This window comes from Perognathus longimembris, chromosome 14, assembly GCF_023159225.1.
Source record: "Perognathus longimembris pacificus isolate PPM17 chromosome 14, ASM2315922v1, whole genome shotgun sequence".
NCBI classification, from domain to species: Eukaryota; Metazoa; Chordata; class Mammalia; order Rodentia; family Heteromyidae; genus Perognathus; species Perognathus longimembris.
In genome coordinates this window covers 29058935-29075720 of record NC_063174.1, presented here as the reverse complement: position 1 = coordinate 29075720, position 16786 = coordinate 29058935, and the positions used below count along the sequence as shown (strand labels likewise).

General features: G+C 37.6%; 1 protein-coding gene across 6 annotated transcripts in view; it reads right to left on the bottom strand.

The window, feature by feature from the left end:
• Positions 1–16786, bottom strand: part of Daam1 (dishevelled associated activator of morphogenesis 1) — a 184794-nt gene that overhangs the window by 42460 nt on the left and 125548 nt on the right. For all 6 annotated transcript variants that reach the window (XM_048362823.1, XM_048362822.1, XM_048362824.1 and 3 more), the window contains 11 exons: positions 11547–11641; positions 9184–9517; positions 8113–8223; positions 7723–7826; positions 6582–6648; positions 6233–6350; positions 5733–5871; positions 5421–5479; positions 1602–1789; positions 768–1064; positions 378–485 (listed from right to left, as the gene is read on the bottom strand). In XM_048362823.1, the coding sequence (XP_048218780.1) occupies positions 378–485; positions 768–1064; positions 1602–1789; positions 5421–5479; positions 5733–5871; positions 6233–6350; positions 6582–6648; positions 7723–7826; positions 8113–8223; positions 9184–9517; positions 11547–11641 (1620 nt within the window). The remainder of the gene's footprint in view (positions 1–377; positions 486–767; positions 1065–1601; positions 1790–5420; positions 5480–5732; positions 5872–6232; positions 6351–6581; positions 6649–7722; positions 7827–8112; positions 8224–9183; positions 9518–11546; positions 11642–16786) is intronic.

Sequence of the window (16786 nt, the reverse complement as noted above, 5' to 3'; positions counted from 1 at the left end):
CTAACAAAGAGCTCCTACCGTTTCAACACATATACACTGACAGGAACATACCATGGATTACCAAAGAGCCAAGTATTAAAATGCCTGTCATGGGCTGGGAATATGGCCTAGTGGTAGAGTGCTTGCCTCATATACACAAAGCCCTAGGTGTGATTCCTCAGTATCACATATATAGAAAAAGCCGAAAGTGGTGCTGTGGCTCAAGTGGTAGAGTGCTAACCTTGAGCAAAAAGAAGCCGGGACAGTGCTTAGGTCTTCGTTCAAGCCCCAGAACTGCCCACCCTCCCCCCAAAAATGAGAGGGCAGATGGCCCAGGGATCATGCACAAAGATATGATTTATTTACTATTTTGATGTCTTGAGGACACATGTTGTTACCTGCTGTCTTTGGTAGGCAGAGAAAGTTCTTTCCAGGTCTTCAAGATCTAGAACTTTGAAGACTTTCGCATCATCAATTTCGGTCCATACTGTTCCTTCCAGTTTGCTCTAGAAACATCAAGTTAACAAGTCCTGTGGTTTATAGTTATACATAAAAAGAACAAGCATTTTTTTTAAAGTGCTGCTATTCTAAATTTTTCATTCTACAAGGCCCTCAAAGTGAGCTGGTCTCAAGCTATGCATCATTATTTCACAAGTCTTATCACTTAATATAAGAACTGGTGAGAATACTGAATCTACATGGCAATATGACATCATTTCCCCTTATGTAACTATACAATGAGCGGCTGCTGCTATCCATTGATCCATTAGTGAGCACAAAGGTCTTACCTCAGGCAGCTTAGACCAGTTGAAGGATTTCAGGGCATTTGTGGGCTGAGGAATGTTTTTCTTCTTGAGTGCCAGACCCACTGGAGCACCAGGAGGTGGCATGATCCCTCCTAAGGGAGGAGGTCCTGGGGGAGGAGGAGGACCACCAGGAGGAAGGGGTGGGGCTGGGGGAGGAAGCATTCCACTTGGCAGGGGAGGAGGGGGTGGAGGAAGAAGTGACCCAAGCCCAGAGGAAGGAAAGGGACCCCCTGGGGCTCCAGGTGATGGACCTCCTGGGATGGAAGCACAGACAGCTCTCTGAAAAGAGAAAAACAGGAAAAGAGAAGATTGATGGAAGAAAATTAATTGGATGCTTCTGAGAATCTGGGATTATTTTACTTAAAGTATAGGTTATAGAGAAATCCACACTTTAGAGAATGTAGATTTGTGAGGCAGGCATGCCAAATGGTCTTTTCAGGGCCGTTATGGATATGGTTTAGTCATCCCTCTGTATGTGACACTTAGAATGCTTGTGTGCCAAGCATTTACAGTTCTCACTTCTTCCACTATCATATAGTTTGGTTTCCATGAAGACATTTTCATGTTAACAGGTGAATGTAATTTGCTTTGCTCTTAGCACAAACAAGGTTGGTGTTAAATATCCCCTGGTCCACTTCCAGCCCAACCATTTCTGCTGTCAAACCTATATGATGGCAGACACAGTAGGTCATAAATACTGTTATCAATTGTGACATCTTGGATTTGTGTCTCACATCAGAAATTGTTTACTTAGGGGTGAGGGAGTGAGGCCTTGACAGCAGACAGTGGACAGAAGACCCAACAAATGGCTCTCACTCTGTTGAGCTCGTGGAGTTGTGCTGTGAGATCTGCCACTTGCTGTTTGACTTGCTTATGCTCAGTAGTCTCCTTTTCAAGTTTCTCTTTCATTTTATTTAAGGTCTGCATCATTTCTTCCTTCTCTTGAGTCTTGGCATCACATTCTCGCTCTTTCTTCTCCAATTTCTGTTGTAGCTCATTGTGCTCTACACAAGGAAACAAGTAGACATGGAAACAGGAGATGCCTCAAGGTTGAAATAGTTTTCTCTATAAAGTAAATCAAGGGCTAGGAATTTGGCTTAGTGGTAGAGTGCTTGCCTAGCATGCATGAAGCCCTGAGTTTGATTCCTTGGCACTACATACACAGAAAAAGCTGGAAGTGGCGCTGTGGCTCAAGAGGTAGAGTGCTAGACTTGAGCAAAAAGAAGCCAGGGACAGTGCTCAGGCCCTGAGTCCCAAGCCCCGGGACTGGCTAAATAAATAAATAAATAAATAAATAAATAAATAAATAAAGTAAATCAACTGAAGATGATGACAGATTGAAATTCTTCATTAGGAGTAAGAATCATGCATTCATGATCTCCACTAAAGGGCTAAACAGTGCTCATGCAGGGAAGGGACTTCAGATGAACAACTTCATTAATTATATTTTCTAAGGACCAAAGAGGGCACCCTCTAAGCCCTAAGTTCAAAAAATGAACAAAATCTTGAGCAACTACTCATGTAGGAAAATGGTGCCTATTTGGCAAAGTAATTCAGAACATTTTCTTAGAAATGGACAGTTTGTTCCACTAAGGAAAATGAACATTAACAGAACTTTTTCTCATACATTAGAAATGGGATGGAGAAAAGTCCAGTTTGGATGAGTTTGCTGACTTGTGTCCACAATCAGAAGGGCTGAAAGAGGAGGTCTCATGCTGTGAGGAAGCGCTGCTGGTAGGCCCAACATCCATCCCAATACTGAGTCATGTTTCTCAGTTACCCTTAGAAAGCTATCTTAAGTATTTTGTGCTTCCAGTGAGCAATTATTAACATTTGTGGAAGCAAATCTCAGTATTAAATATCTTAAGAGCAGTAGTGTGGATGAGCATGAGAATCAGAGTAATATGGGAGAAAAATATTTGCTCTCAACTGTGTTTTTAATGACTTCTCCAGTCCCACTATAGGGAATAGAGCATCAAATTTAGCAATTTATTCACTGTCAACAAATATAAGCTTGCTAACAGGAGTGATGAGCTTTGGAAACAGAAACAATGAAGTTTAGTCTGCAGATTTTTAATTTAAATATTTGACCCTAATTCCTATTCTTTTTATATTAATAAATCCACTAGGGATATAATCCACTGGGTCTGAGCTATACTGAGCTGGTCTCCATTTCTGAATTTGTTAACATACTTAAATTCTGCTTGTTTCTGACCTTTCTTCTTTGTTCACCCTATCATCACCCCAAATTAAGATTTATAGGGAGGAGTGATTAACCTTTTTTTTTTTTTAACCAGGCTTGGAGTTCAGGTAACTTCTAACTCATTCCTCTGACTCTACACTCCTCTGCCTCTCTGACTTCTACAGATCTATATTGAATTATTCCATTGCATTCCATTTTGCTTTTTTTGGTCTAGGACTCAAACATGATATCTGATGCTTTTGCTGGTGTTCTGCCACCTGAGCTATGCCTCTAACTCCCAAATTTGCTGCTTCTGTATCCATTCAATTCCTTATCCAACATTAAAAGCTGAGGAATGGGGGAGAATGAAAGGGGCTAAGGGAATAACAGAAAGGGTGAACTTGTTCAAAACACTCTATATGCATCTATGGAATTATCACAATAAAACTCCCTGTACTATTAAGATATGTTAATAATAATAACTATTTTAAAAATATGAGGAATATGCCTTCCTCTCCCAGGTCATTCAGCTTTACACATATCTAGTTGTGCCTCAGAATCATGTAAGAAGTCTTAACCAGCTCCCTTCAGAAATATACTCCAACGAATCTATTCTACAGGTCTGAGCAGGGCTTAGGAGCTGGTTTGCAAGCATTCCTTATGCAATCCAGATGTAATGCCAGGTTTGGAAAGCTCCAGCCTAAACACTCTCCATACAGGATGTCCATTCACTACCAGTCATTTACTACATATTTCACAAATACTTCCCAGGAGCAATGTACACCAAAGAGAATTATCCCATAAATAGTCTCCTGTTTTCATGCCCACAAAAGCTGTTTCCTTACAGCATCCACCTGTTGACTATTTGGCCAAAATGTGCCCTCTTGAATGTAAGTGCTAACTGAAATGTCCAAAAAAGAATTCATTTTATCTATAGTCTCTCTTTCCAATGTACTCATGACTTTACTTTAAACTACTCTGTCTCTCCCACCAGCCTAGAGATTTTCTGCTATAACACCTCACTCACCAGAATCCTGTAATGGTTACTATCAATAAATGTCTAACTAATCCATGCTGGTGTCATGGTAATATTCTTCTACTTGTCTTTGACTTAGAAGCTGATGTCCCACATATTCTCCTCAATATGCACACTCAAATCTCCATGCTGTAGAATGTGGTGCTAAAACATTGACCGTGTTCTCCTTAATCTCTTTTCCCTAAGTTTTAGTGAGGGTTTCTGTTCTTTCCATTGTGATTTCTGGAATTCATTTATCAAAATACACATTTAGCCTCACTTATATCAAAGGAATTAAGATACATATGAGAGAGACTTGTAATGGAATAATAGTTCACATTGGTTATTTTCCTATATCAGGCCCCTCTTTTCTGCTCCATGGCAAAGGACAAATCTGAGAGAAAAGGAAATGATTACGCATTTCTTGGATATTCTTTTCAGTGTTTAAATACCAAGATGAGGATGAGTGCTACTATATTTCAGTTAACCAGTGTGGTAAGAAAGTGTTGGCAGGGAATATGATTGGCTCACAGAATAGGCAAATTAAGGTGCTAATATTCTGAAGGAGGAAGAAGGCTATACATTTCTGTGACTGGCTGGTACTACAGGAACATAAATGTCACTGATATTGAGTATAATATCAAAGACACATTCAAATATTGACGAATTGCTGGCATGTTAATGTTTTACAACACACATCTCTGCAGTGGTCATTGACTTTCTGCATGCTTTCTCTTTTTTGACTGGTGCTAAATTAAGATCATGGAGAAAACTGGACTGCATAAATCAAACAGCCTGTTCTGCTCTTAAAATGTTGGAAAGCCCTAGAATCCTTTGTTCTATTTCTTAAGACCTGATGTTATTTACTGTTTTTTTTTTTGTTTTTTTTTTTTTGCCAGTCCTGGGCCTTGAACTCAGGGCCTGAGCATTGTCCCTGGCTTCTTTTTGCTCAAGGTTAGCACTCTACCACTTGAGCCACAGTGCCACTTCTGGCCATTTTCTATATTTGTGGTGCTGAGGAATCGAACCTAGGGCTTCATGTATACGAGGCAAGCATTCTTGCCACTAGGCCATATTCCCAGCCCCTTGATGTGATTTAAAGAGAAGTTATGGGGCAGAAGAACAGTTCAGCTGCTTGGTAATGTAGAAAATTGGAATTAACGAATACTGAACAGCAAATGTTACAAGTGTTTTTTCTTTTTTTTTCCACAATGATTATAATAAAAGGATAAAATAATTGGGACTCTGAATGACAAACTAAAATAGCTTAATTTTTTAAAGGCCAGTGAAAAAATGTCCACAACTCATCCAAAAAGAACGGCTGCTTGATGTTCATAAGTCAACAAGAAAAACTAGTGCAAATTTCTGAGAGGTACAAAGAGCAGGGCCATTCAATAACCAATCACAAAGAGTCTTGTCAGCGTGCCTGGTCGTTTACCTTTTCTCATTTTTTCTGCTTGTTCTTTCCACTGCTTAACTTCATTTTCGTTAACTAACCTAAAAAAATAGTTAAAGGAGATCTCATTACCCAAAACAAAAAAACAAAAACAACCATGAAAAAAATCCATGCTAGCTGCATGCTTGAGGCCCATTTAAACACAGATGCTACTTAGACATATTGCACATGCTTTTACAGAAACCCACATATGTGCAGTAGAACATGTCAGTTCTCCCAGATGTTATTTTGAAGTGGTATAAAGTATCTTGCATTATCATTATTATTTCATAAGCAATGAAAAAAGAGACTTACATTCGTACAACATTCTTAATGTTAAAGTTCTCCAAGGGTGTGGAATCAGGGTCTTGTCCTTTGTCATTCTGGATAACTATTTGCTGTATGATTCTATCTAGCAGTAGCCAGTACTGAACAGTGTTTCCACTCCTCTTGTCTAAAAAGGAAAAGCATGATAGAAAAAAGAATCTTCAAGTTGTTTGTAAACCAGGATGAATGTTTTTTCAACAATGGTCACCCTTTATAGTCACAGAACCTGAGAGATGTTTGTCATCTTGTACCAATACTTTCCAAAGTCACTTGCATTTTGACACATGATGATCACTTATTTGGTTTAGAGGCACTTTCTTCCTCTTTCTAAGTGCAATGTAAGGCATGTATTTATTTTTCAAATAAAAGTGAATTAGTTAACACTTGGGATCCATGATGTGTATCCAATCTACTCATGCCATTCCAAAGACAGAGCCCTTTGGAACAACGTTCCAACACTCAACCACACCTGTGTAGGGCACACTCACAAGGCATCTGGAGGCAGTGGTGCAGGATGGACATAAAGTGAGGGTAAGCTTCACTGTGCGTCAGCCTCTTCCTGGTCAGCTCAAACATCTGAGTTGCACTTTTTGTGTCTATGTGAACCTATTTTACAGAAAACACAAACCTAAGTCCAACATCCAAGTTCCTAAATTCCCCAATGTAAGGAGGGGAAATCCAAGGCAAACAGAAACTAATCCTGCCACTTAGGTAACTAAACAGAACTTTGACTTCACTCATGGGTTACATTGGTCCATGTCAACTCTACAACACACATTACTAGGGGAAAATTTATGAGCTAATGCAGCAAGTCAGCATAATTGTGAGAGTACATACCAGTTCAAATCTTTTGGCAAATTCTAGTTCATCTTCATTTCGGAGCATTTCAAAAAAATCTAAATGTCTAAAAGATAATTGAAAAAGAGTTACTAAAAGCAAAACATCCTAAAAACAAAACATATAAGATTCCAGACATTAATATGGACTTGCCTGAATATTTAGAGATAGCTCTAAAAGAAACAAATAATAGAATCGAATGTTGTTCTTTCTAAAGAAAAAAATGTACCATCTGAGTTAAATAAGATTGAAATAAGATGAAATTTTAAAACCTAAGGAGCTCAGCATATAGCATATAATTATTAAATGGCTAAATGATTTTCAAATCTAAAAGTAACCAAGTCTAGATTCTACTCATTGACTTCTATATAGAAAAACAAGCCCATATAACCACACTTGACTTGCGGCTCCATTCAAGATCATTTATCATTCAAATGTTTATTAACCACCCACTATATATTCTACAGTCTAGGGGTGATACAGTGATACTATAAAGTCAAGGATAACAGGGTAAAGGGAAGGGGAGTGAATCTACATAGGAATTAGAACAGCCTCTCTGCAGGGAACAAGGATATAAATAATCAGGACATCTGTGAAAGATCTTTTTTTTTTTTTTTTTTAACCAGTCCTGGGGCTTGAACTCAGGGCCTGAGCACTGACCATGGCTTCTTTTTGCTAAAGGATAGCACTCAACCTTTTGAACCACAGTGCCATTTCTGGCTTTCTGTATATATATGGTGTTAAGAAATCAAACCCAGTGCTTCATGTATGCAAGGCAAGCAGTCTAGCACTAGGCCATATTCCTAGCCCTGTGAAAGATCTTTTTGATGCTGAGGAAATACTAAGTGCCTAGGCTTGTAGGCCAGAGAACAGAAGACCATGCTGGGTACATGAATGAGGGAAAGGGATGGTAGGAGGATACAGATAGGCCTAATGCTAAACCCATGTTAAGTTCTCTATACAACACTTTGTTCCCTTCATCAACAAAATTCATGCAATAAGAACATAATTAGCTCAAGGAACATGCTGATATCAGCTCTTTAGGTTATAGCTATGTTACAAGCTGATATGTGATATGGCATGCCCCATACAAATGAAAAAAAATAACAGATTATCTCAAATTGATAACAATCTTACTTACCTATCTAATGTTGAATTTTCATGTTCCCGTAATTTGTCTATAACAGGTTGGATTCCTAACATAAGAAATTCATAGCGAAGATGAAGTCTAAAGTCCAAACTCTCCTAAAAGTAAAAGGATAATAAAAGATATGTTCACATTAAAAAAAATTACTTTCTCCCTTTTGTGGTGGTGGGAACTGAACCCAGGGCTTCATGAATGCTAACCTTGCTAGCCACATCCCTAACTCTTGTTTTTGAGATAGAATTTCACTAACTTTGACCATGCTAGCCTTGAACTCACTATCCTTCTTGGTTCTACCTCTCAAGTAGCTGGATTATAAACAGGGGCCACGAGGCCTAGCTTAAAGTATGGCTTAATGACACATTTTTAAAACTACAGTTTTCTTACCACTCCTGCGCCTTGGCTTAGCACTGCATTGATAAAGGACATGATGGCAGTCTTGAGACTCACTTCATCTCGATACCGTCCAGTGCTTTTGTCCAAGTCATTAATTAATGTCTGTCAGAGATATAAATACAAAAACAAAGGACAAATCATTACTAATCCTATCTACATCTTACATTTTTTATACTCAGAAATTAACTTTTAAAATCTTGTAATTAGTCAAAAATTATATTGATCCATGGAAGGTCACCTTTTTTCTTCTTATGGTTAGTACTAAAAAAAACTACTTTCAAGATTATTACATCATTTTATTTTTTTATTTTTATTTTTTGCCAGTCCTGGGCCTTGGACTCCGGGCCTGAGCACTGTCCCTGGCTTCTTTTTGTTTAAGGCTAGTACTCTACCACTTGAGCCACAGTGCCACTTCTGGCCATTTTCTATATATGTGGCGCTGGGGAATCAAGCCCAGGGCTTCATGTATATGAGGCAAGCACTCTTGCCACTAGGCCATATTCCCAGCCCTATTACATCATTTTATATACATGTTTATATATACATGTACACAAAACATAAAAGATTTTTGCTTTGTTTCTTCTGCTTACTTGTTACATTTGAGTAAAGATATAGTGGCATCAGCTCAGTATTCATATTTATCCTAAATCAAGGATGACAACCTGTAAAATGTTCAGGGAACACTGCATTTAGTGAATTCCATAGACATTTTATATAACATACAAGATGCAAGACTACATTTTTGAGCTTGTAAATCAAAGAGCCTGCATTGACCAATTGTAGAAAACATATTCTATTTTTGTTATTTATTTTTCCTGTGCCAGTTCTGGGGCTTGAATTGAGAGATTTGGTACTCTACTGTTGGAGATAAGGATCTCATGGACTTTCTGCCAAGGCTAGCCTTGAACTGCAGTCTTCAGATCTCAGCCTCAAGGGAATGTTGGAAATCACAGTGTGGGTTAATCACTACAGGAAGAAATCTCAAGTGACATGCTGAAAAAATGGCACCTCCTTATCTAGTGCTAAGGGTGGGGCATGTGAAGAAGGTGAAGAAGCACCCACCTGGAAGCGAGTTCTCTCACTGGCATACTTCTGGTAGTGCAGCATGGCCTGTAGAACTTTCTTGTGGCCCCCAGGAACCAGGCACACAGCGCCCAAGATTTCTAGCACAGCCACCTTTGTCTTAATGTTTTCTGTGCTTAGACTCTGAGCAATTACATTAATGCTTTCAGAATGAGCCAGGACGTGAGCCCGGCCTTGAGAGTTATTCATTAGTGCCTTTATACAGCCAATAAGAGAGGTATGTATTCGAGACTCAGAGGTCTCATAGTCCATGGTCTTCAGAAAGTTAAGAATACATGACAGGCCATCCAAGTCAATGAATCTGGTTACAAACCTGTCAAAAAGAGAAATGCATCCAATTTAAGTCCCTTTGTGGTTTTGCAGTAGCTCTTCAGGGCAGGAGAAGGGAAGACTTAGTTCCTGAAGTACTGAAAGGCTTACATTGATGAGGTATTTATGGTCCTGACTCGTCTATGACACAGTCAGTACTAAAAAGAACACTCCACTTGATCTCAACTGGTACAGGCAACTGATATAAACAGATCATATAATTATAATGGTCAGAACAAGAAATACCTATCTTGTCCTAGGTCAAAGTCATCTGCCGAGGTTGAGTTACAGTAGCCTCCAGTTCCTATGTACTTCTGCATTAGTCACTGACCCTTACCTCTATGAAGAGAAGTCAAAGAACATTCCTCAATTTGAAGATTTGTTCAGCAAATAATTATCTAAGGTTTCACAGTGAAACCCTTCTTTTTGGTATGGTGTATTAATGGACTTCCAACATATGAAACAGATAAAAGCAATACTTTATTACTCTAAATAGTTTCTGATAATATTTATAATGCTTACTATAAAGTCAGTGAGAATCATGCACAATGCACATGTGCATGTCAAAACCTTTGAAAAGAGATGACATGAGCTGTCTATTTGACTATACCATTAGCATTTTGAGTGCAGAACACACTGGAAAACACAGATCTAGTCAACATAAGCTAAAAGTACTTTTTCAACTGTAGTGTAGTTTTGATAAATCAATAGATTTTCCTTAATTAATTAAATAATAATTATTTTTTGCCAGTTGTGGGGCTTGAACTCAGGGCCTGGGCACTGTCCTTGAGCTCTTTTGCTCAAAGGCTAGTGCTCTATCACTTTAAGGTACAGCTTCACTTCTGGTTTTTGAATGGTTAGTTGGAGGTAAGAGTCTCATAGGGACTTTTCTGGCTGGCTTTGAACCATGATCTTCAGAACTCAGCCTTCTGAGTAACTAGGATTAGAGGGTGTAAGCCATCAGCTTGGCAACTTTTAATCAAAGAAAAGCAATCATTATTATTGAGTCACTCTACCTTATCATATGACTCAGATTTAGCCAAGCTCATAGAACCATTTGGCATAATTCATAGCACCTACACCAATGAACTCTGCCTGTGAGAACCTGAACATCTCACCAAATACTGGAGGCCCTAAAGAAAACTGAACTGGAGGAGACAATACTGTGGAAGTTGGTAACCAGAGAGGAGTCACTGCTGCCTGAAAAACACTGTCCTTTCATTAATTTTCTTGTCCTTTTATTTTTAATGAATCTTATTAACATACAATCCAACTGTGATAGAATTCATCCTTTTAATGGATATTCAAACACTGGTCAAAACTATTCAATTATCTTACTTATGTTAGATAGGCAAGTAAGATTGTTATCAATTTGAGATAGTCTGTGATTTTTTTTTTCCATTTGTATGGTACATGCCATATCTCACATGTCAGCTTGTAATATAGCTATAACCTGAAGAGCTGACATCAACATGTTCCTTTAGCTAATTATGTTCTTATTGTAAGAATACTATTCAATAATCTGATTATAGGTAATTTTTACTTTTTTGGCTGTTTTAGAACAATGCTGAGATGAACACAAGTCTCTTTGAGTATCATGTAATCAATATAATATCTTTGGATATGTGTAACCTTGGCTATATACCTAGGAGTAAATTGTTGGTAGACCACAGGACAAGACTATGTTTAACATTCTGAGAAGCTGAACATTCTGAGAAGCTGCCCAAATATTTTTCAAAATGGTCACACCATTTACCATTCCTAAGAGCAATGCACAAGGATTTCAACTTTTCCATAGTCTTTCTGTCACTTCCATTTCTCTTGTTTTGGTTATCCTAGTGGCTGCCAGCATGTATTTTAGTTGAAGACAATTAATATATTAGATGTCTAATGACCAAAAGTAGTTTATTCGTGGCTCAGCTGTGTGTTTTAAACTGAAAACTTCTGGGAAAGGTTTGATGATGTCAGAAAGAAAAAAAGGAGGAAAGAAAAGTATAGAAGAAAGAGAAAGATGCTACCCAGGGAGAAATTACCTCATTGGTTTTGTTCTTAATGCTGTTTTTAGACTCTCTATAGTTTTACTTCTTTCTTCTTCTTCTTCCTTCTCTAGAGCCAGCAGAGACTTTCTCTAAACAAAGAAAACAGATGTTTTATGTATGCAAATTCTTATTCTAGCCGTGCTAAGATTTGAACTCAGGCAGGATTGAGGTAGGAGCCAGCTCTTTAGCCCCTTTATGCATTAGTTATTTTCCAGATGGGGTTTCACATTTTTGTCCAGGGTTGTCTTCAATCATGAGCCTTCAATCACGGTATGTACCAACATGCCTGACCTTTACTTTCAAGTTCTATGTTTAAATTATTGAATAGGCATCCCACAGATTGGATGCTACTTTAACTTTTAATAGAAATAATCAATAAACCTATAGGATCAAGATTTGTTAAAAGTAAAAACAAAGAAATATCATCAAGAAATCTATAAAATTATTTGTCTTTACTGTAAGTCAGGCCTTTCAAATTTTAAATAATAGGAAGTGTCTAGAAATTTTAGTATAGATTAAGCTGCTCAAATTTTCACATAACTATTCTATTTCTAGACCTTAATGTAGATAGTACTATTTACATTTGATATGAGTTGAGAAAAACATTTTGACAATTAAAATGAACACTATCACACTATCAAAGGAAAAGGGCAGCAGTTTTCCCATGCTATTTCTCTCATTTCTCAGTTGAAAAGTATAATTGTGATCAAAGGGATTATATGACATCAAATTATGTTTTAAGAGGGACAATTAAATTGAACCTGACACTAAGATGGATACTTCTTTCAGAAGTGATGCAACATCATTTAGAAAACATGGAACATGGTGTGTGTGTGTGTGTGTGTGTGTGTGTGTGTGTGTGTGTGTGTATGTGTGTGTTCTGTGTGATTTTTCTTACCTAGGAAGAAGCTAAAGCTGTGCTTCTCAAAACTATAATGGTATATGAGAAACATGTCTGAAGCAAAGTCTTCCTCATATAATTAGTCTTCAAAATAGAAAGCTAAAGGGTAAAGTATGTAAATATTCTCCATTTTGTTTTTGCATTATGTATTGTTCTATGGGATAAAATTAAGTCACATTGTAGAATCTCATGGGTTCACTTGACCATTAAGAGTTTCAACTAAATTTTGATTTACTGTTCTCTTTTCATTTTATTTATTTTATGCTGAAATAAATTATTTCCCATTCATTGAAATATTAGGACTGCTCAGTAAATCATGAGTTCATAATTTACAAATTTAAGTAGCATTTAAAAATATTTCTGAACAGAACTTTAAGTTCTCAGTGTTATTTGCTGATATTTATATTTTAAATATGATATTGTATATTGCATTATTATCTTCATAAAAGTTGTATAAGAAAATGATTTATTTTTCATGATAGGTGTGGGAAAAAAAAAGAAAAAGAAAGACCTGAGGATCTTGTTGAAATGCAGGCTCTGAGGTGGTAGGTATGAGATGAGGCTAGAGAGGCTGCATTTCTGAAATTTCCTACATAATACTGATGCTGTGGGAACAAGGCTCTACATAAGCAGATCTCCACAGATATTATGAATGCAATAAGGTTTACAGTCTTTCACCCATCTCGCTCCATGATCATCTAGTTGTACTAAAGTATCCCCAGTCTTATGTCAGGAGCTTGTACCCTTGGAGCTCCTGGCCCTTTCTTTTATCATATTCCAAGCCATGCTTGTCTATTCATTCTGGTAAGGCTTGGTTGGAAAACAGAAAGAGGTTTAGAAAAAGGAATAGAAAAAAGAAAAGCTAAATTCTTAACTATCAGCTTCAATAATCAATTTCTCCATTGTTTCAAAACCACAAATAAGGGGCTGGGAATATGGCCTAGTGGCAAGAGTACTTGCCTCGTATACATGAAGCCCTGGGTTCGATTTCTCAGCACCACATATATAGAAAAAGCCGAAAGTGGTGCTGTGGCTCAAGTGGTAGAGTGCTAACCTTGAGCAAAAAAGAAGCCAGGGACAGTGCTCAGGCCCTGAGTCCAAGCCACAGGACTGGCCAAAACAAAACAAAACAAACAAACAAAACAAAACCACAAATCATCAAAAGGAAGTTTATTTTTTATGATCAATAATATCAGCATGAAGTAACTAAATGTTAATTAAAACTTATATTTGACCTCAAAATTCAAGGTAAGGCCCAAAGCAAATGAACGCTCCATTGGACCATGTAGAGCAAGCAACCAAAATAAAAACCTGTGGAGTCTTTTTTCCCCCCAAGCTTGTTTTTGTTTCTGCTAAAGGTGTCTTTCTTGTTGGTTATGTGTCTAGACAGCTGTCAGCCGAGGGCAGTATGGGAAGAAGCTGTGTGTGGAAATAGCTAATGAATTCCTCTGTAATGCTGAGATCCATCCCCTGTAAAATCCAGCACAAATCCAGCCAGGGATCTTAATCTCCATTGGCACAGTTGAACTCATAGGAGTTTTTACCAATCACTTTGAATCTGTAGCACAGTATCAGGCCTTTTATAAATATCACTCTTTGTTCCTAATCTTAATCTTATAAAATAATTCCCAAATTAAAATTAAAGACTACATTTTGTTTTTTACTGTGAGTCTCTAATACTAGACAAAGGTGTATTTATCCCTGTAGCAATTCTAGAGAAGACAGAACACCTGAATAATGGCAGAGTACACTAAGTTAGGAGATTCAGGAAATGCCACAAAAAATTAAATCTGAACTTCCTTATCTAATATAAAGACCATTACCTTTGCACTCTTTGTCTGTATGTGATATGATTAGATTAGAGCTAAAATTGTGTTTGTTGCTTGCAGAAAACAGAATATGTATGTAGATGAACCTAATGTTCTAATACATTTCAAAATCAAGTAATTTATATGAACTCTCAAGTTCCAAACCTAAAAAGAAGGTTTAACTTGAAACTTTTAGTAGCTAAGGGAGATATACCTACATTTATGAAGATAATCTCTATGCTAAGCAAAGAGTATGTAACTTGGCATATATAGGATAGACCTTTTGAGGACATGAGAAGTGGGTAAAAGACGAAGCACACACTGACAGAGGGCCTTCCAGTCAAAGCCACTAAAGGTACACACTGGAATGTGTTGGGAGGCACATGAATGTGGCTCAGAAATCACTCCTGGCTAGGAGTCAGAACTAAACAGCGTTTGAAAAATTTCCTTGGTGTGAAATGGATAAGCCAGGCCATTAGATGCACTGAGTAAACTTCACCTCACACCCTCCTGGAAAAAGCACAGAAATGCTGTGATGCTGAAGCTGTTTGACTGCCCCCCATCATTATAGTGTCTTTCACTCTTTAAAGCCATCAGGGTCCTTTAAGGAACAAAGCATTCTTGTTATGAGGCTTACATGAAGTAACTATGTTTGCTCCGAAAATGACTGGCTCCAAAGACTAGTAAGTGCAATGGTTCTCGAACTGGCCTGTTTATCAGACTCTTGAGACATTAAAGAAAATGGATGGCTGCCTTCCTTCAGGAAAATCCATCATGTCAGCTTGTGGGGAGAGAAGAATAGGGTCACTGGGCTTCTTTCATGTGCCAACAACTTTTAAAAACCAAGTGAGTGAGAGGCAAATTGGAAGTGGTCTTTGGCTCAGATGGACAGGTTTTAATTTTGTAATCAGATGACCACTTTCTAACTAGAAGGCCTTGAGCAAGGCAACCTTTTTAAAATAAATAAATAGCACCTTCTCTATTGATGTTGGTAAGGATTTGAAACAACATGTAAACTTCCCTTTGCACTACCTGTCACATGAGGCACATTCAATAAGCAGTGACTTCCAGTAACAGAGCAGGGACAACCTACCTCTTCAAACATTTCTTAAGGAGAGTCCAAGAGCCTAGCTGCTGGGCCAGGGAAGGATCTTAAAGAACTGAGCACCTTTCCCTTCCCCAGGGACAAAGTGTTAGGGGTTTCTGCTATGTGCTTCAGGGAATCCTCTTCAGTATAGATGTCAGTGAGATTAGCCAGAAATGTGTGAGAAGGTGAGAAAAACAGAAAACCTGGGGGTTTCTGGTGGTTTCAGGTATCCTCGGTTTCTTTACAAGTAAACAGGAGTTTTGAGGCCTGGCTGATTCAAAGTTAATGCTTTTTATCTTTGACCCTGAAAGATACAGACTCAGTCTTCAAAAAGAGTATTAGGAAGTTTGGTTAGGTGTTTGACACATAAAGGACAGCAAAATCACACAATTTAACAGCACTGGATGGTCTGGAGAAGGATTTTAGATTAGGAGCCAAAGACAATTAAAGTGTAGAACGTTCAAGAATGTAACAGAGTTGTCTAAGTAGCTAGCAGAAGGGAGGATCTTGAAGAAGGACCACAATGGCATATTACAGACCATGTATGTCAGGGACGAGCCAAGTCTATTCCAGATAAGGTGGCAAATAAGACACTGAAAGGCAAATTAATATAAGTATCTTAATATTTAACATTGGACTTCTCCATTTATAGCAGGGAATTTATTAACAGAGCTCATTAGACATCAGATAAGGTTGACTTAATTACCAAGAAAGGCAATCTGCCTGACAATTCTTTTTTTTTATTAATAGTCAAGAGTAAAAATTTACAGAACAGCTCTGACTGCAAGAAATGTTAAATGGCTCCAAATTATTATTATATGGGTAGATACACAGAAAATCTTTGGTGGTCCTCACAAATCTCACATTAACATAAATGCTGAGATCACTCTTTTTTTCATCCTTGGCATTGTGTATACTACATTGAATAAGTAAAGTTTGGTGATTGTTTTCTTTCCTTTTGACTAAAAATCCTTGAGGCAAAAGCTCACAGAATTTCTGCTCTAATGTATATAGCCCTGTTCATGTGTGACTAGCTGCATAACAGAAGAAGAGGCATCTTCAAGGAAAATTATAGAAGTCACTAAAAGCCAAGGCCTCTCAGTGTTTAGCAAAAGTGTGATGAATTACATGGTCTAGCAATTTTTAAAATTTCAGTACTAGCAAAATACTAGACAATTTAAAATGTTTGTTTAAGTGGTAAGAAATTTAACTTTCCCTAAGGATTCTGGAGAAGGCTTAAGAGAGAGGTAGAAAGAGGTGCTATGGAAGCATCAATTTGAATAGAACAGATTGGTTTTACAATATAAGTCTATCTGCTGAAGCACAGCTTTGGTAATTTCCGTCCTTCTTCTTTTTTTTTTTTTTTCTCTTCAAATCAATAGTAACAGGATTTAAGCTACCAGGTTTCAAAGAGGGTAACTTTATTGTTGTTCTTATT